Source organism: Microcaecilia unicolor, chromosome 11 (genome assembly GCF_901765095.1).
Source record: "Microcaecilia unicolor chromosome 11, aMicUni1.1, whole genome shotgun sequence".
Taxonomy (NCBI): Eukaryota; Metazoa; Chordata; class Amphibia; order Gymnophiona; family Siphonopidae; genus Microcaecilia; species Microcaecilia unicolor.
Window position 1 is genome coordinate 80,829,970 of NC_044041.1, and position 17,600 is coordinate 80,847,569.

At 45.0% G+C, this 17,600-nt stretch overlaps 1 protein-coding gene across 5 annotated transcripts in view; it reads left to right on the forward strand.

Moving 5' to 3' along the window:
- The window catches only part of NFIC (nuclear factor I C), a 284,683-nt gene extending 267,431 nt beyond the window's left edge, over positions 1-17,252 (forward strand). For 3 of the 5 annotated variants that reach the window (XM_030217304.1, XM_030217302.1, XM_030217303.1), the window contains one exon: positions 10,559-17,251. In XM_030217304.1, the coding sequence (XP_030073164.1) occupies positions 10,559-10,576 (18 nt within the window). In that variant the 3' untranslated portion in view covers positions 10,577-17,251. Of the gene's footprint in view, positions 1-10,558 lie in introns of all 5 variants that reach the window. The other 2 variants (XM_030217301.1, XM_030217300.1) reach the window with 1 other exon arrangement.
- The last annotated feature ends 348 nt before the right edge of the window (positions 17,253-17,600 follow it).

Consider the following 17,600-nt stretch of genomic DNA (forward strand, 5'->3'; position numbering starts at 1 on the left):
TGAGTTTTGTGATGATATTCAGGGGCACTAACCAGGGTCGATTCCCATTGCTGCCTAACAGTTGGCAGTGGGTTAAGATCCTGGGGAACCAGGTTCAATTCCCTCTGCAGCTCCGTGTGACTTAGCCCTCCATTGACCCAGGTACAATATATTTAGATTGTGAGGCCATCCGGGTCAGTGCAAGTACCTGTATAGTTGTGTGTAAACCGCCTCGATTCGTGCTTTAAAACAGGCGGTATATCAAATTGATAAACTTAAGAGCCACTGAATAACAGCGGATAGCCCTGAGCAAGCAAGAGCTTTTTTTCTGGCCAGTAGAGAGGTGTGGTAGCCATGTTAGTCCACTTTTAAAGGTAATCAATAGAAATAAAACAAAAGAAAATAACATGATACCTTTTTTATTGGACATAACTTAATACATTTCTTGATTAGCTTTCGAAGGTTGCCCTTCTTGGTCAGATCGGAAATAAGCAAATGTCTGGCCAGTAAAATCACTTTGAATATTAATCCCTATTTATTGGGAAGATCATGATCCCACTTTGAGTTTCCTGAACTCTGTTGAAGACCAGAGTCCCTGGTCATAGTTCATTCTGTACCTTGTCCTATATACTTTGTCCATTGTCACTTTTTTAAATTATTATTTTGTTGCAGAGTGTTGAATACCTCTTTAGACATTGCCCTGAATCCCGTACCTACCTTGACAATGGTAGCTGAGCAGAAACAGTCCTTGAGGCATCATAGTCGGTGGAGTTCCATCATGGGTAGTAAACCTAAAAGGGCTGTTTTAGGAAGCTCTTGCTAGCAGCAACAGGGGTGTTTAGAGAACACTGCTTACACTTTTTTTTACTCCACCTCCCAACCCGCATTGATCCCCTCCCCCACCCTGCAGTAATGCTCCATTTTCTGTTGCCGCCCTAGGTAATGAGTTCCAGATGTTGCCTACTTCTAAACTCATGAAATTGTACACAGCAGAGCAGACAAATCTCTGTCTTCACAAGGGACACTTCTTTTCCCTCAGTGAAAAATGTAAACATTTCCCCCAGCCTCCCTCATCCAAAATAATAATCCATCTGAGCAGCATTGGAGTGAGAGGTCAAAAGATACCCCTCCTTCTGTCAGCATAAAGAGCTCTGGGATGTTGGTGTGCACAGCGAGCCTGCCATCCCTCTGAATGTGACCTTGCAGACTCACTGCGTCCTGTAGTGTGAACTGTGGGTTCTACAGACTTCATACTGTATGGATCTAGAAGAAGACACTGCTTCTCTAACCACCAGGAAGGGGTCATCAAAACCTGCGCCCCTGAGTCCACAATTATTCCTAATAACATACTTGGGGAAAATAAGTGAAAAAAAGTCTTATATATGTCAGTCAGAATAATTTAGAACTGAGAGACAGATAAATGAAGACTTTGCTGACCTGAACAAAGAGGCAGGTCTGGCAATGCTGAAGAACAGGCTGCCGAGAGGGGGGGCAGGGGGGACAAAATTTCCCGGACCTCCAAGGGGGGCTCGGCGCTGGGGTCAGGCCACGGGCGCCGCAGTTCCCGGTCTCGCCTGCCTCCTCAGCTCCGGGCCCCCTGCATTCGAAGCGGCAGTCACAGATCGCCTCCCTTCGGGCCTTCCCTCCCTGTGTCTCGCCCTCGCGGAAACTGGAAGTTACATCAGACGAGGGTGGGACACAGGGAGGGAAGGCCCGAAGAGAGGCAATCTGCGACTGCTGCCTTGAATACAGGGGGCCCGGAGCCGTGAAGGCGGGCAGGTGAGTGCGGGGGCGGGGGGAGGCGGGGCGGGGCGGCCCTGGCCCGGCCTAGTCTCTCAGCGGCCCTGCTGAAGAATACAGCAGGCCCTGAAAGTCACAAGGGAGAAAGCACATTTTTCACTTGGCCAATGGATACATCTGAAATCATTTTTGGAAGTGAAAGTGATGATATGAATTATTATAAATGTACCCCTAGCAGTGTCTCATCCCCACATGCTGGGGCCCAGGGCAGACATTTGTAAGAAGGCCTTCAGTTATGGGAAGGCCTGGGGATCCAGGGTGACTGCCCTGTTTGTACTCCTAAACCCTGGCCCTGCACCCATACATGGCTGGTGTTAGGGGGTGGTAAACAGAGCGAATGCCCAGAGCCTCTGTGTCACAGGGCCTCAAGCATGGCTAAAACTGAAGAAGGCATAGCATGGGAATGGGCTTTGGGGCCCCCTCCCCACTTTTTGCCCTGGGGCTCAACAAGTCTAATATCAGCACTGCATTCATGCCGGTTTTGTATTTAAATTACTAATGATCGTAAATCTACAATCCACAGACAGAGACACTCTTTTGCTGTTGAACAATGTTTTCTTTAAAGTTTTCACCCACCTTGAAAAGCAAATTATGTGTATGATAATAGAGAGGGAATAAAATGGGTAATGTATTTCCTCAATGCCCCTAAACTGTTCATTTTCTGTAGACTTCCTGAGCAGAGTCTTCTGTCAATTTTTTGGTGCCCCCAGTCTGTTCCCTAACTGAACAAAACAAGGGAGCCCCCCTCGCCCGTTCCTATCACCAGCACAGACTGAGAGACCCCTCTCCCTATACTTCTTACCAGCACAGAATGAGGGAGCCCATCTTGTTATACATAACATTAGCAAAGACTGAGGGAGCCCCTCTCCCTATACCTGACACCAGCACAGCATGAGAGCTCTCCTCTCTCATGCTGACACCAGCACAATTTTCCTGAACCCTTTTCATTGGTATATGCCGAGAGCATACTGAACTGGATTTGCATGACAGGGGAAGAGGTTCCTTTTGCTATTGCAGTAGGTCTTATGACACCATAAATCTCCTGAGTAGATATTGCTTTGCTGTTACAGCCTGTCTTCCCAGCTTTGAGTTTTAAATAGTAAGGAAACAGGATGACCTCCCCCTCCCTTTTTTCCAGGTGTTGAGGTCCCAGCCTCGCACCATGTTCAGCACATATATGTACTGTCTGATGCCTGAACATGTTGCATTATGAATGTGGTGATTGTAGGGAAATTCTGAAAAGTATAGAATGTGTGTGCGTCTCTGTGAAATCCCTCGACCAAATGAAATTACTGTATTTCATCACTTCATCCAGCACCCTACACTGCTTCTTCCCCATTAATCAAGACAATTTGAGCTTCTATATATTTTCATTTGCATCCAAATGGCTCCCCATATAGCATGTTAGAAACATCCCAGCAGCAGCTTTCTAGCATCTGGCCCGAACAGAGTTATCCAAGGGAGTGGGAAGAAATCTCGCTCAATCATTGCTGTTTAATTGCAGTTGTGTGAATAGAGTGAGTATTTCATCTTCGGTCCTGTTGTAGAACAGGAGGATGGGTCAGGATTTGAGCTCACATCCCAGGATTTTCTCCAGCAGGTATTTCAGGGCTCTACTAGCCATCACACCCCAGAGCCACACCCCAATCTGCACAGCTGGGTAGGACTAAGCTCTGACTGACTGATGGCCTTTGCTGCAGTGCCTCAGCTGAGGAGGGGGGGTCAGGAGAAGAGGGACTGTGAAATGGCAGAGAGGGAGGAGTGGGCCAGCTTGCAGTGGGAGGGTCGTGCCTGAGCTGTCTGGTTGCCAGCGGAAACCAGACATGATGTCATCGTAGCTTGAACTTGGGGCTCAGTAAGAACAGAACAATGGAGCAGCGGCCTAGGGCCGAGCGGCCGTCCCGCCTGTATTGATTTACAGCTAATCAGCTTTCAGCAAGTTGCAGCTCCTCTGCTTGTCTCTCTCCTCCCTGAAGAGATGAAGAAAAACAAAACTGAGTTGTTTGTATTTGTTTCCTTTTAAAGATTGTGGCTGGATTTAGGCTTTCCATGTCTCTTCCAGATTAAGGAGGCAGGGGCTCACATGCAAAGTTTCCATCACCCCTGCTTCAGGATGTAATTGCAGTCAATATAAAAGAGGATTTAATGATTTTATTTATTGGTTTGTTGCTTGGGCTTCTCTTTGTGTTTAGAGACAGCTTCAGCTGGAAGCAGGAGTACCAGTAAAACCTAGTTCAGGCATTAGCCAGCTGGCTACCACCAGAGTTGGGAAGATGGATTAAAATCTCCAAAAAAAAAAAATGTTAGTGTTGCCCCCTCCCAGTTTTGCCATCCAGTGCCAGTTCCTCATTCACAGGGCTGCCACCTGCCTTCATTAGAAATACTAGAGTTGCCAGAGGGCGACTGATCAAGGGTCAAGATTCAAGTTTATTTGATATATATATATCGCATATTCCACTAAAAATCGTTGCAGTTACAGAAATTAAGGGGCCCTTTTACTAAGTGGTGGTAGGGCGGGAAGGAGGCATTCCCTTTGGTAATCGGGCATTGCCGCCGGGTTAGCGTTTGAGCCCTTACTGCTGACTAAATAGGTGACAGGGCACAGCTGGCCGCACGCTTTTGATATTATCATACGGCCATTAACGACACCAAAACAAAAAATACTTTTTTCCTGCCGTGGTAAAAAGTGGCCTTGGTGCGCAGCTATTCCATGCGCTAACACTACCGCAGGCCATGTTTTACTGCCGCTTGGCCTTTAATTAAGAAGAAAAAAAACAAATGAGAAGACGGGTACATAGTTTTAGAAAATAATCTATATATCCTAGCTAAAATGTAAAATTAATATAAAGAAATTATGAAACATACACAACAACATATATTATTTATTAAAGCTAATTAAAAATTGGTTTAAAAATACAAAAGGATGTGGGAAAAGTGACAAAAAAATCACATAAGTCATACCATTAGCTCTCTGCAGTGAAGAAAGAAAAAAAAATTAACCACTTGCCACATTGAGGTGGCGGGAAGGGCTCCCGCGCTAACGCAGCAGTAACTGGGCAGTGTGTAGCGCTGCCCGTTTACTGCTGGGTAAACACTTGTGATTCAAAAATAGAAAATCATTTTTGTAGCGCCGGAAATGGTGCGCACTGGGGGTGAGAACTAGTCGTTCCGGATTGGCACCAACCCTTTAGTAAAAGGGCTGCATAGTGCATAACTTGTCCAAAGGCAGCCTCAAAACAATAAGGGGCCCTTTTACTAAAGGGTTGGCGTGCAACAACAGACTTGCCTTTTGCTTATCCAGAACTACCGCAGGAGCCCGGCGGTAGTTTCTACCCCCAGCAGGGCCGCCAAGAGACTAGGCTGGGCCTGGGGCAAGGCCACCCTGCCTCTGACCCCCACACCGCCGCTGCCGCCCCTCGTCGCTCTCCCCGCCGCTGCAGTCCCCGGTCTCACCTGCCTGCCTACAAGGCTCCGGGCCCCCTGCATTCAAAACGGCAGTCACAGATCACCTCTCTTCTGGCCTTCCTTCCCTGTGTCCCGCTTCGTCTGATGTAACTTCTGGTTTCCGCGAGGGCGGGACACAGGGAGGGAAGGCCCGAAGGGAGGCAATCTGTGACTGCCGCTTCGAATGCAGGGGGCCCGGAGCCGAGGAGGCAGGCAGGTGAGACCGGGGACTGCAGCGCTGGCGGCCTGACCCCGGTGCCGGGCCCCTCTTGGAGGCCTGGGGAATTTTGTCTCCCCTGCCCCCCCCCCCCCTTGGCGGCCCTGACCCCCAGCATGCTCCACTTCCGGCATTACAAAAATATTTTCTATTTTTTTGTAGCTCCGGGTTACCACTTGAGCCTTTACCTTCGCCTCAATGACAGCCTTTTACCCGCTGTGGTAAAAAGGGGCCTCACTGTGTGATATCAAGACAGACCTTTCTATGAGAAGCAATGGTTAACAGTTATTGTTGAGAAGAGTGAAGAGATCTGGCAGGAACATAAGGAATTAGAGAAGTAAAAAGAAAACTAGAAAAGCCAGAGTAATAAACAAAGATGTGCTTTCTTGTTTTGCTTTTGTTCTTCTTGTCCAGATATGTTTAAGTGGAGTGGTATGTTCAGGCCCTTCTTACCCCACGCTATCTTAATCGCATATGTAGCCATTCCCCCCTCCCCCCCCCCCCCCCCCCCACACACACACACACCCCAACCAGGACAAAACAGCCAGAAGAAGGAGAGAAAGTACTAGGGAAGCATAAGAAAGGAAGGAATAGAAAAAAAGACTGTTGGGTTAGATGGAAAGGAAAAGGGTTGTACTGGTAGTGAGAGTTATGGGAAAGGGATTGAGAGAGAGGGTTTCAGAGTGGATAATAGGCTGAGGGACAGGTTGGGCAAGCGAGGAGAGGAATGAGAGAATCCCATTTCTTGCCATGAGTCTCTGCTTTCATCACAGTGATGGTCAGTCAGTAAGTCTGCTAATATGCCAATAGAGACAGCCCTCAGATCCATTGCCTGTTCCCTACCCTTCTCCCCTCACAAAGTTGTGATGTGGGAATTTAAGAGCCTTTACACATTATGCTAACCCCCCATATATTAGTTCGTATGTGATAGCACCAGAAAGAAAGTGAAGGAGCATCAGACACAAATGGGTCTTCATTGGGCCCATATTAAATAGTGGTGTGTGCTCCACAGCTGTTATTATAATGTGCACCTGGTAAAGGTCAAAAATGTTATGTCTGTCTCGGACAAGATGTTAAATTCTTTGCAGCCATGCTGTGGTTCGAAATTTCCTGTGTAATTTGACCCAAACTGAAAGGGTCACTTGGTGAAGGAATTCCTCCACTCCTTCCCAGCACAACATGCAGAATGCCTATGAGGCAAAAATCTGTCCTTCCCTCCACCCCCCCCCCCAAGAAAAAGGTGTCTCTGAGCCTCAGTTTCCCATGCACTGCCACCAAAATCCCTAGCAGTAAGAAGGGGCCTCTGTGCCCCAATATAACCCCCACCCTAAGATCCAAGAAAGAGTCTCCAAGCCTCATTAATCCCCATCCCCCACCCAAAGACTTAAGGGGCTTCCGAGTTCTGACATCACCCCTACAACCCAATGAAGAAGGATCCTTCTGAGTCCCTTCCATTATCGCCAACACCCCCCCCCCCCCCGCAAAATCCAGAATCAAGGGTCCTCCAAGACCCCTGAAGAAGGATTCTTCTGAGTTCCTCCACTGTGTCCAATTCCCTTCTCTCCCCCCAAACCCAGGATCACAGGAACTCAATACCTCAATGATACCTTCCTCCAGTGAGTCCCCAACAGGTTTATTTTTGAAACAGAAGGACGCCCATCTTTCGACACAAATCACAAGATGGGCATCCTCACAGGGTCGCCCAAATCAGTATAGCCGATTTTGGGCATCCTCAACTGCTTTCCGTCGCGGGGACAACCAAAGTTCATGGTGGCGTGTCGGCGGCATAGCGAAGGCTGGGGCATGCCTAACACATGGGCGTCCTCAACCGATAATGGAAAAAAGAAGGGCATCCCTGATGAACACTTGGATGACTTTACCTGGTCCTTTTTTTCTTACGACCAAGCCACAAAAATGTGCCTTAAATGACCAGATGACCACCGGAGGGAATCGGGGATGACGTCCCCTTACTCCCCCAGTGGTCACTAACCCCCTCCCACCCTCAAAAAAAATTTTTTTTAAATATTTTTTCCAGCCTCTATGCCAGCCTCAAATATCGTACCCAGCTCCATGACAGCAGTATGCAAGTCCCTGGAGCACTTTTAGTGGGTGCAGTGCACTTCAGGCAGGCGGACCTAGGCCCATCCCCCCCTTACCTGTTACACTTGTGGTGGTAAATGTGTGCCCTTCAAAACCCACCAGAAACCCACTGTACCCCCATTCACCCCTTAGGGTTATGGTAGTGATGTACAGTTGTGGGGAGTGGGTTTTGGGGGGCTCAGCATACAAGGTAAGGGAGCTATGCACCTGGGAGCAATTTCTGAAGTCCACTGCAGTGCTCCCTAGGATGCCCAGTTGGTGTCTTGGCATGTCAGGGGGACCAGTCCACTATGAATGCTGGCTCCTCCCACAACCAAATGGCTTGGATTTGGTCATTTCTGAGATGGGCGTCCTCGGTTTCCATTATCGCCGAAAATCAGGGATGACCATCTCTAAGGTCGACCTAAATTTCGTGATTTGGGCATCCCCGACCGTATTATCGAAACGAAAGATGGACGCCCATCTTGTTTTGATAATACAGGTTTCCCCGCCCCTTCACCAGGACGTCCTGTGAGGACGTCCTTAGGAAAACTTGGCCGCCCCTTTTGATTATGCCCATCCACGTGTCATACTCCATCTAAGGATGACCAGATACAAATGGGACAAGAAAGAAGTGAGCTTGCTTCCACCCCACAGCCGGCATTTAAAAAAAAAATGGTACTGCCAATGATCCTAAACCAATATTATGATGATAGTTGTATCTGTTAATATCATTTTCTGATGTATTGCTCAAAGGGAAGATAACGGGTGGGGTTCATCAGTTCTCAGTCTTGTATACTCTTGATACCTAATCTTTACAAAATGTAATAAAAAGATCTTCTAATAATAAAAATAGTACAGCCAACCTCTCACCAGTCAATCATTTTACAAGGCTGCAGATATTTATATTTCCTGATGCTACCCACTAATACCAGCACTGCGGCAGATACCAAAGTGCACCAGGATGGGATTGTCAGCCTATAGTCTCACTGCTGGAACAACCATAGATGTGGATGAACAGGGCACTAGCCGAGGAGGGCACCACACTGCCCTTTTGAATCAGTTTGTGAGACTTCAAGCATGCCAGCCCAAGAGAGAAAGGGACACTGAAAGCAACACCTTCTCAGAATGCCATTTTGTCCAGAGACTGTTCTGCCTGGTGCTACATAACCTTACAGCACAGACTGTACACCTGTGCCCTCCTTAGATCTTTTGGAAAATTTTCCTTGGTTTCCCTTCCTTTATTCTCTTCTATCTTTTCTCTTGACGTTTATCTCCTCAGCAGACAAGCTGCTCCTTCTGCCAGCCCAGGGAGGGAAAGGGGAGTGCTAATGGGGAAGGATGCCTTGCTTGTAAACCTCTCCTTCAGACCTTTGAAGCTTCAGCAAAATAACAGTCCTTCAACCACACCAGAGCCCTCCCTTATGCCATGCACAAGTGCCTGTGGGCTGGGAGCACCCAGCCTGGTCCCCTGCAAGTGGAGCTAGCTAGTGATCATACAGGAAACCAGCAAATTAGAAGCCATCCACTGGCTGAGAGCAGAGACCTGATCTAACCCCTGGGTCCCAGGAGAGTTAACCTCAATAGCACTGGAGACACAGCAAGACAGAACCCTCAGATTTTCCTGCTCAGGTCTGTTCTATTTGCCTTTGCTTTTTAAACAACCAAAATGAAGGGGGGGAGGGGACGACTAAGAATTCAGCACCTGGTAAACAATTGTTAACAAAGAAAAGTACACATTCAGGCCAGTCGGATTTTTAAGGTATCCCTAATTATGCATGGAGAGATTTGCATATAATGGAGGTGACAGGCATGCAAATCTCTATCATGCATAATTAGGGATATTCTGAAAACCCAACTGACCTGTGTATACCCAGGCCCAGGTTTGAGTACTCCTGCTCTGTGGGGTAATTTGTAAAGGATATTTTGCACATAAACCCTTTGTAGGTACATAAAAGGCTTGTCAAAAATTACTCCGCTTGTAAAAGTAAATATGGTGAAAAGACAGCACGTATTTTTACAGTACCCGAGGGAGAAGTTTGGACAGAGTCATGAAGCATACTTGCAGGTTATGAAATACTGTGTGCATATTTCAACAATATATGCTTACACCGGCTCCCAAGCTGACCACGTGAACTTTCTTAAGAGACAAATGGGCACTTTTAGGATATTAACACTCTAGCCCCAGTTCTGATAATTGCTTTGCCACTCAGTCCTGATCTGTGGTGGGGAAAGATGTACCAAAGTAGTGGGGAGAGGAGAAGAGAGAGAGAGAGGAAGTCTACAGATATAAATTGCATTTTAAAATCTTCATGTGGACTTTCAGCAGAATTCAACCACAAAGTTGAGGACCACCATGTGACATTTTTCTCAGGATGTTTCTAAGAGCAGAGGAGTGGCCTAATGGTTAGTGCAGTGGGTTGCGGACCTGGGAGACCAGGTTCAATTCCCATTGCTACCTAATGGTCAGCAGTGGGTTAAGATCCTGGGGAACCAGGTTAAATTCCCTCTGCAGCTCTGTGTGACCCTGGGCAAGTCACTTAGCCCTCCATTGCCCCAGGTACAGTATACTTAAGATTGTGAGCCCACCAGGGACAGTGCAAGTACCTGCATAGGTATATGTAAACCACCTTGATTTGTGCTTCAAAAGAGGCAGTATATCAAAACAAAGTTGAGAGAGAGAGAAACTAAGAAACTAAAGTCCTTGGAGTAAAAAGTACATACAATTGTTGTCTTAGTATATAGAATTTCAAAATGTACCACTTTATTTTCTCCCTGAGCTTATCTGAAAATGAGTCTTATCTAAAAGAGATTAGGTTCAATACAAACACAAAAACTAGAACTCCTCTATGATGTATTAAAGGAACTAGGAATGAGCAAGTTTGACATTCCTAGTTTCTTTATTACATCATAGAGAAATTCTAGTTTTTATGTTAAACAAATTGTTTGATCTCACTTCTTTACTGAAAAAAAAGCTTTTTTTCTCCACGCAGGGAATCAGAATAACTTTATGTTTATATTCTTCCTTGTTTTCTGCAGTCTTGGTACCTGGGTTAACCGACAGCTCCCCACCCCCCCGGCACCCCCTCTCTTCCCAAGTCTCCCTTCTCTTGTGTTCCGGGAAAACAGCCCTGCCAGAGAAGAAAAAGATAAAATTCATAAAGAGGAAACAAACCACCACCACAACAACAACAAACCTGAAATGGGCAGCCATGGGGAACGAAAGACTGCAGGTGAGACAGACTACAAACCATCCAGTGGCAAACTTATCTTGCAGCTGTGGCCTGCAGCAGCTCTGTGGATGGGAAGAGAGGAGATCCAGAGGCGAGGTCGAACACATATATTATTTTTTCTTCCTCTTCGCTAAAGAGAAAATATAAATGAATCACAGCGAAGCAAGGTGGAAAAGCAAAAAAAAAAAAAAAATTATTGCTGGAAACACTATGGCTTTCTCTCACCGCCTTAGCCGGAGACTTAATGCAACTCATTGCAGTGATTTCTTCCAGCCGCCGGAGCTCTCCCGCGGATTCTCCAAGGGTTGTATATGCAAAAATCCTCTTTATTTTAATTTTTTGGCTTCGTATGAGTGTAAAGAACAAATTTACACCAGCCTTCATTTAAATCAATATTCATTTGTGCTACTATGAACCTTTCAGTCCTACCCTCTCCCCTTCCCCATCCAAGTACAGGGACAGATATGGGAGCATTTAAAGTGGGGATGGAAGGAGGCACACATATAATAGACCTTCATCTCCTAGCATGAAATGAGATGTGTAACAGGCCTTTACTTCATGATCGGATGCGTTTTTTTAAATCATATGTGTGTATTTTTTAAATATTACCTGCATGTACAGTCTTAGGTTGTGTGTTGGGAAGTAAGAACTGACACCATTCAGCACGACAGAGTCAGGGATGTTGGTGGAATTTTGAAGGAGAGATTTGTAATTTTTTTTTTTAATCATTCATTCTCATAGGTCTACAAATACGATGCGGTAAGGTGATAGTTAAAAGAAAAAAATACTGAATACCACTCCTTAACCCCTGTTAAAATTTCTCTTATGACTGGTAGGGTTGGTATATTTTATGGTGTTTTGCTGCAGCGCCTCAGGGGAAGGAAACTGTAAAAATGTTAAAAGGGAGGGATATTGGGTCTAGCTCTTCGAATCTGTGTACACCTCACTTGGCACCTGAAGCCTGCAGGAAATGGCAAGGGATAGGTTAATATTACAATGAATGGAGCTGATAAATATTTTAACACTCACCTGTCAATTCAAGGTGGCTTATATTATCCCACACATTTATAGATTCCCCCTGCTGAGGCCACAGCACACCTAACCCTCACCTCACATATTCTTCGCACAAAACACTGTTTTGAAGCGATTTAGTCTCTCTGTCTGCTCTTGGGCAGGCCTATGCTGGCCTTTATCCACAGGAGCAGATGCTGGGGGGGGGGGGGGGGGCGGGGGCCTCCTGGGTTTTTTAAGAGCCTATGTGAGAGACACAGACAATGAAAGTTATTTGTAACTCACTCCTCCAAGCTTCAAGCATAAAGTATCAAGGAGTTTTGGAATTCAAACCAAAAGAGAAAAAAAAATAGTTTGAAAGCCTAGATCCATGCAGGCTCCTGTAATCATGTGATTTGGTTCTTTATTAGTCTGCCAGATGTGCTCGGTCATGTGCAATTTGGAGAACTGGCAGAAACCAATAAGAGCATCTCTTTTCTATTATCTTCATTGTTTTCTAAATCCCATATGCTAAATTGGTACAGAGGAAAATAATCATTTAAATGTAGCAAAACAAATGTGTGACTATATATAATGTAGCACTAGATAGCTGTTCTAAAGAATGGTGAACCATTTAAGGCTAAACAGAAAACAGGGACTTTTTTGATTGTATTTTCTTTTATCCTAACTCCCTGCCCCAAATTCCGTCTATAGTTCCTACGAACTTAGCACCAGGAGTCTTCATTCAGTGTCTCGAACATGATGCAGGTACAGACTTTTCTAAATTCCGGCTTTCATTTTTATTATTAATTTTTTTTAAGGCATGCGAGTCTCAAATTCTTTTAATACATGTTGGTGGTTCTGGACCAGTGGACAGAATCCACGCAGATGATCAAGATAGGGTCGGGCGGGGATGGAGGGGAATGTGTTTGGACTGAATTCCATTTTTCCATGAACTTAGTGCACTTTCTCCGTCTCTTGTTTTTTTTTCAGAATATGATATAGCCTGGGATGAAACCTGCAGTCTCATGCCAGGTCAGATCATCCCCAGGTTTCAGTGGAGGGAAAGAGAGGAAAGCAGAGAGGTTAAGCTCGTACAAGTGACGAGCAGTCTATGTGCCTGTACACAGAGGCGCTGAAGCTAGGGACAGCGTCCATAATATTGCATATTTTTATAGGAACATGCACTTTAAGAAAAAAAACAGTGAGAAAAAGAAGAGTCAAGTGTGTCATTATTTTTAAGAATCAAGGTTCCATTTTTGTTTTCCTTTTTTAAAGAAAGGAGTTGCTAAGTCAATCAGACATGTAGTGGCCAGGCATGAACTTGGACTATACCAGTCAGGAATGTACTCGGCCACCTGAACAAATCTTGCATGCTCACCGTATTGAAATGTTAGTATAGATTTGCACAGAAACAATCATTTTTAAAGGTGTTTCAGGCCCATTTGTGTGGTCTTACTCGGACAAGGCCTTAGGCCTGCTTCAAAAATCTGCTGCTGAGTGGATTGTCCTTTCTGAGTCTGTACATTGTACATAGACTATCTGGGGAACCCACTAGTCGAAATAAATTCTGACCACACCCTCGGGTTACGAGGAATTTTGCTAGAGTCACTCAAAAAGATGTGACTATAATCTCACAGTGCAGTGCATCTAATGTAGACATAACCTTCTAAGAGAGAGAAGGAAGGAGATTGAAGTCCAGAGTGTACAGGGAGAGGGGAGGAGTGTGGATAAGGTTTTTAAAAAAAAGGCAGGTTCCAAAGGTAAACCTCTCCCTTGGCATCTCCATGTCCCTCCCTCATTCCACGTCTATTGTCTTTAAGGTTGATGGAAGTTTTAGTACATTTCAAATGTCCTTCCACCTGGCATTTTCCATGGGCAGGTAAGACATCACTGTAGGAGTTGTGGAGCAGCAGTTTGGTCCAGCCCTGAGCATTCTCTGGGTTGTAGTCCTGGTTTTCCGTAATGCCAGATTTGACTATCCTAATGCCTTGCTTTGGCACTTAAAATCAGGACGACCAATTTAATGATACGTTAAGTTCAAGGCACGGCAAGATGGTGAAGCTTCTAGAAGTACTTTTGATCTTTTTCAGCATGCTTGTTCTCCCCACCCTTCTCCCAGTCACCACGCTCTGTGTTGATAGAGCAGAAACAGCAGTGAGCCCGTATGTGTTTTGAAAGACAGCCTGAAATGATTTTGCTCAGTCACAATGTGCATCCACCATACATTTTTGGATTCACTTTGTAGTCCCTTCTCTAGGGCCGTAGGTCACCTATATCCATGCATCTTAATCCCATGTGCTCTTTATAAATTGTGCCTCGCTTAAATTTGCTCATTCTTCATGGATTTAAGTGCCTGAATTTTGTACTCTGTGCTCTGAGAGGTGTCTGCATCTCTAGAAGTCATCTGCTCACAGGCACAGACCAAAAATCATCTGGCAGATTTGTGAAATCTGCTATTGTGGGTGGGGGCAGTAGACAGTGGTTGCTTCCCACGGGAGCTTGCCAGGAGATGTCAGGGAAGTAGTGGTGTGTACAAATTCTTCCTTTCCCCTTGGATGCTCTCAAGGATTTGGAGGTGTCCCCTCCCCCCCTCACAACAAACACATACCCGGAAGTGGCCTTGTCATCTTCTGTTCTGCTAGACCCTCATATTGAGACCTGTCTGTTGGACAAGTGAGAAGAGGGAGGCGACAAAATTTGGATCCAAGGTTCCAAATAGCTGTAATTTATAAGTGCATATATAGTGGTAAGTTATACCACAGCAAAGACCACCACTGGCTTGTATCACCTCAGCAGAAGTGGTGCTATAAAGAAACTGCATAAGCCAGTGGAGTCGGTTTATTATTTCTCATTCTTTGGCCCTTCTTGAAGCCAAAGGTTTCTGGAGCATTTCAACTGTCAGAAATCAGAAACAGTAAATGCTGAGTGGAATCACCATGCCAACTAAACCAAGTCCTGTCTTCATTTTCTCTCTGACCCACCTCCTATGAAGAATTCAGCCTGTAAACTGGTGACTTACTCGAAGTCTTCAATCTTCTTCCCAGCCATGAGCTGCTGAGTGCCTCTGGGGTCTTTATTGTTTCAAGTTGTCAGACTACTGGGTTTACACCTCTGCCTCTTTCAAGGAGACCAAGGAGGAGGGGCAAATGAAAAGAAAAATCCCACCCTGAAGTTCAGATGTCCCACAGGTAGCACCCATCAACTCTTAGCATGATGGCATAGCACATTTCAGCTGGGTAGTGGAAATGTGCTACTAACAGGAGAAGAGTTGGGGGAGGGGGGGTTACAAAGAAAGAACAGGAAAGCCAAATGTCAGCTTTTAAGCCATCCTGAGGTTGTAGTTTCTTGGATGCCTTACAATAACTCTTCATCAGGAGAGGGATTCTAGACCAGTTTTCACTGGATTCTTCCCAGTGCATTCTGCAGTGGCTGGTATCAGTTCTCTGGTCTTACTGAGCCCAGAGCAAGAGAATATTGTTCCTTCCAGGAGGCAAAAGAAAAGTGAATTTCTCCTAGTGCACTCCAAAACAGTGTTTTTTGAGGGGAAAGGGTTCAGCTTTCATCCACCATTCCACGCACCTCCTTTTTCCTCTCCCTGTTCCCCTCTTTTAAGCATAAGCTCCTCAAATCTAGGAGAAAGATCTAGAAGGGTGGGGGATGGATTGCAGGCAAGCAGAAGGGAATAATTTGTCCCTGCATGGAGTGGTCCTTTTTTGTTACTCATACCCTTTAAATCCAAATTAGGTCACAACTAACAAAATACCTGTCTCTTAGCTGGTTATTGTTGCTACTGAAAATCCCTTGGTATGCTTTCTTTTTTCTAGAAATGCTTTAAAAGATTCCTATCATCAATATGAAGGGACTGTTTTCACAAATCTGGGAGATATCACTAATGTAGCTGAGGTTTTTCATGTTATATCACAGATCCATAGCACCTCAGTTCCCCCTGAGACCGCCTCTCCCCTCCTTCCCCCTTTCCCCGTCTTCTGGTCTTCAGAAACTGGAATTGGGGGTCAAGAAACCTAACTTCGGTGTGTTATACTAATCCAGCAGCTGAGATTTGTGAAAAAGACTTTTAAGGCTGCTGCTGGAAGTTTCAAAATTCCTCTTGGAACTGCCTCTACATTTCTCCTGGAGTTGTGTTTCATGCTGCTGCTGCTGTTTCTCTCAGTAGCCATCCCTCACCATTCACCAGTTACTTGCTCGGGGGACTGTACATCCAAGCAAACTCATTCAGGGAGCTGATGGAACAAATCATAAACAGAAAAAAATACTACAGCCAAAATCAACAATAAAAGAAAATTGCATGGTGCTTTGGACCGGAATTTATGTGACCCAAGCTGAACCAATCGGCCACTGGCTGATCTGTGCATGGCTGACTGTATTACTGGCATACCTTTTTTCTAAGATCCCCAACTCACACACCACCCTATTAAAATAAAGGGGAAAAAAAAAAGAAAAAAATGACAAAAAACCCCTTAAAATATCATCTTCCTAATTTGCACGAAATTTTATACCACATAATGTGCCTTGCGTTCTGAAAGTAAATATTAACTTTAATAATCACTGCACAGAAATAATTGCATGAACTGACTTCTATTTAGAAAAAAAGGGGAAGGATACTTATGCCATCATAAAGACACTTATTAATGCTAAGGGCTTGTTTTTGTTCCATCTGGTTTGTAATATTGCATTGGAACTTCCTGTATTTCCAACCAGTGCTTTGGTCATGTGGCTCCTATTTTCAAATGTTTTGGACTTGGCAACAATTTTAGTAGGCCTTTTAGCTGTGGAGAAGGTCATGATGTGTCATTGACCCAGAATCTCTATTCCTGGTATGCAACTTGGGTTGTCAAATAGGAATTAACAATGCTGGCTAATTTTGGCCAAAAGGATGCCCCCCTCCCCCAGTTGACTGCAGGCTCAGTTTGAAGACCTCTCCATGGGACATTAGACTGGTCTTTTGAAGGTGATTTTCATCTTGGAGGGGTGTATGGCAGGACAGAGAGGTGTGGTGATTAGGTAAAAACAGTTCAGGCAGTCCTGGCTGTGTGTGTGTGTGTGTATGTGTATATGTGTGTGTATTTTCTATATACAACTTAGAATTATGTAGTTTTTCAACAAATTACAAAACCAGGACAGCAGATGATCACTATATATTCCAGGGTTGATAGCTCTGACAATTCATTGTGTCAGTAATCCTAGCCCCTTCTCCCATATAAGCCCAAATGTTTGCTTTCGTTATCAAAATTTGAAAAATCCCTAAAATCCCAGACCTGTTTTTCCTGCTACAGAGAAGAAAAAGAAGGAAACCCATAATATTCATGTTTGCGTGGCCATACTGAGAATTTTTCTACGCCCATGTTTCTTCAGTGAATAGTCATACACACAGTGGTGTAAAAATAGTGCATTCAGGGGTCGTTTTACAAAGGCGGGCTAGCATTTTTAGCACATGCTAAAAATAAGCTATAAATGCTAGAGACACCCATAGTGTTTAGCACACCTTTGTAAAAGGACGCCTTCCTCAGCAATCCTCCAGACCGTTCAAGACGCTTGGGTTATGCACTCCTACCAGCAGAGGGAGACTGAGAAAATACTAAATTCCAGCTTTCATTTTTATTATTAAGCGTCTTGAACAGTCTGGAGGATCTAGAGGAAAGAAAATTAGCAGGTAAGGCCTAATTTCACCTTACTCTACAGGGCTTCCTATAAGGCTGTCATGAATGCAGAAACTCTTTAACTACAACATCTCATACACAAGAACCTCAGACTTTAATATTGCATGTACATAATGTTTATGAAACTCTCCTTCACAAATGGGACGGGCTTTCTTTGAAAAGGACACTCACCGTGTG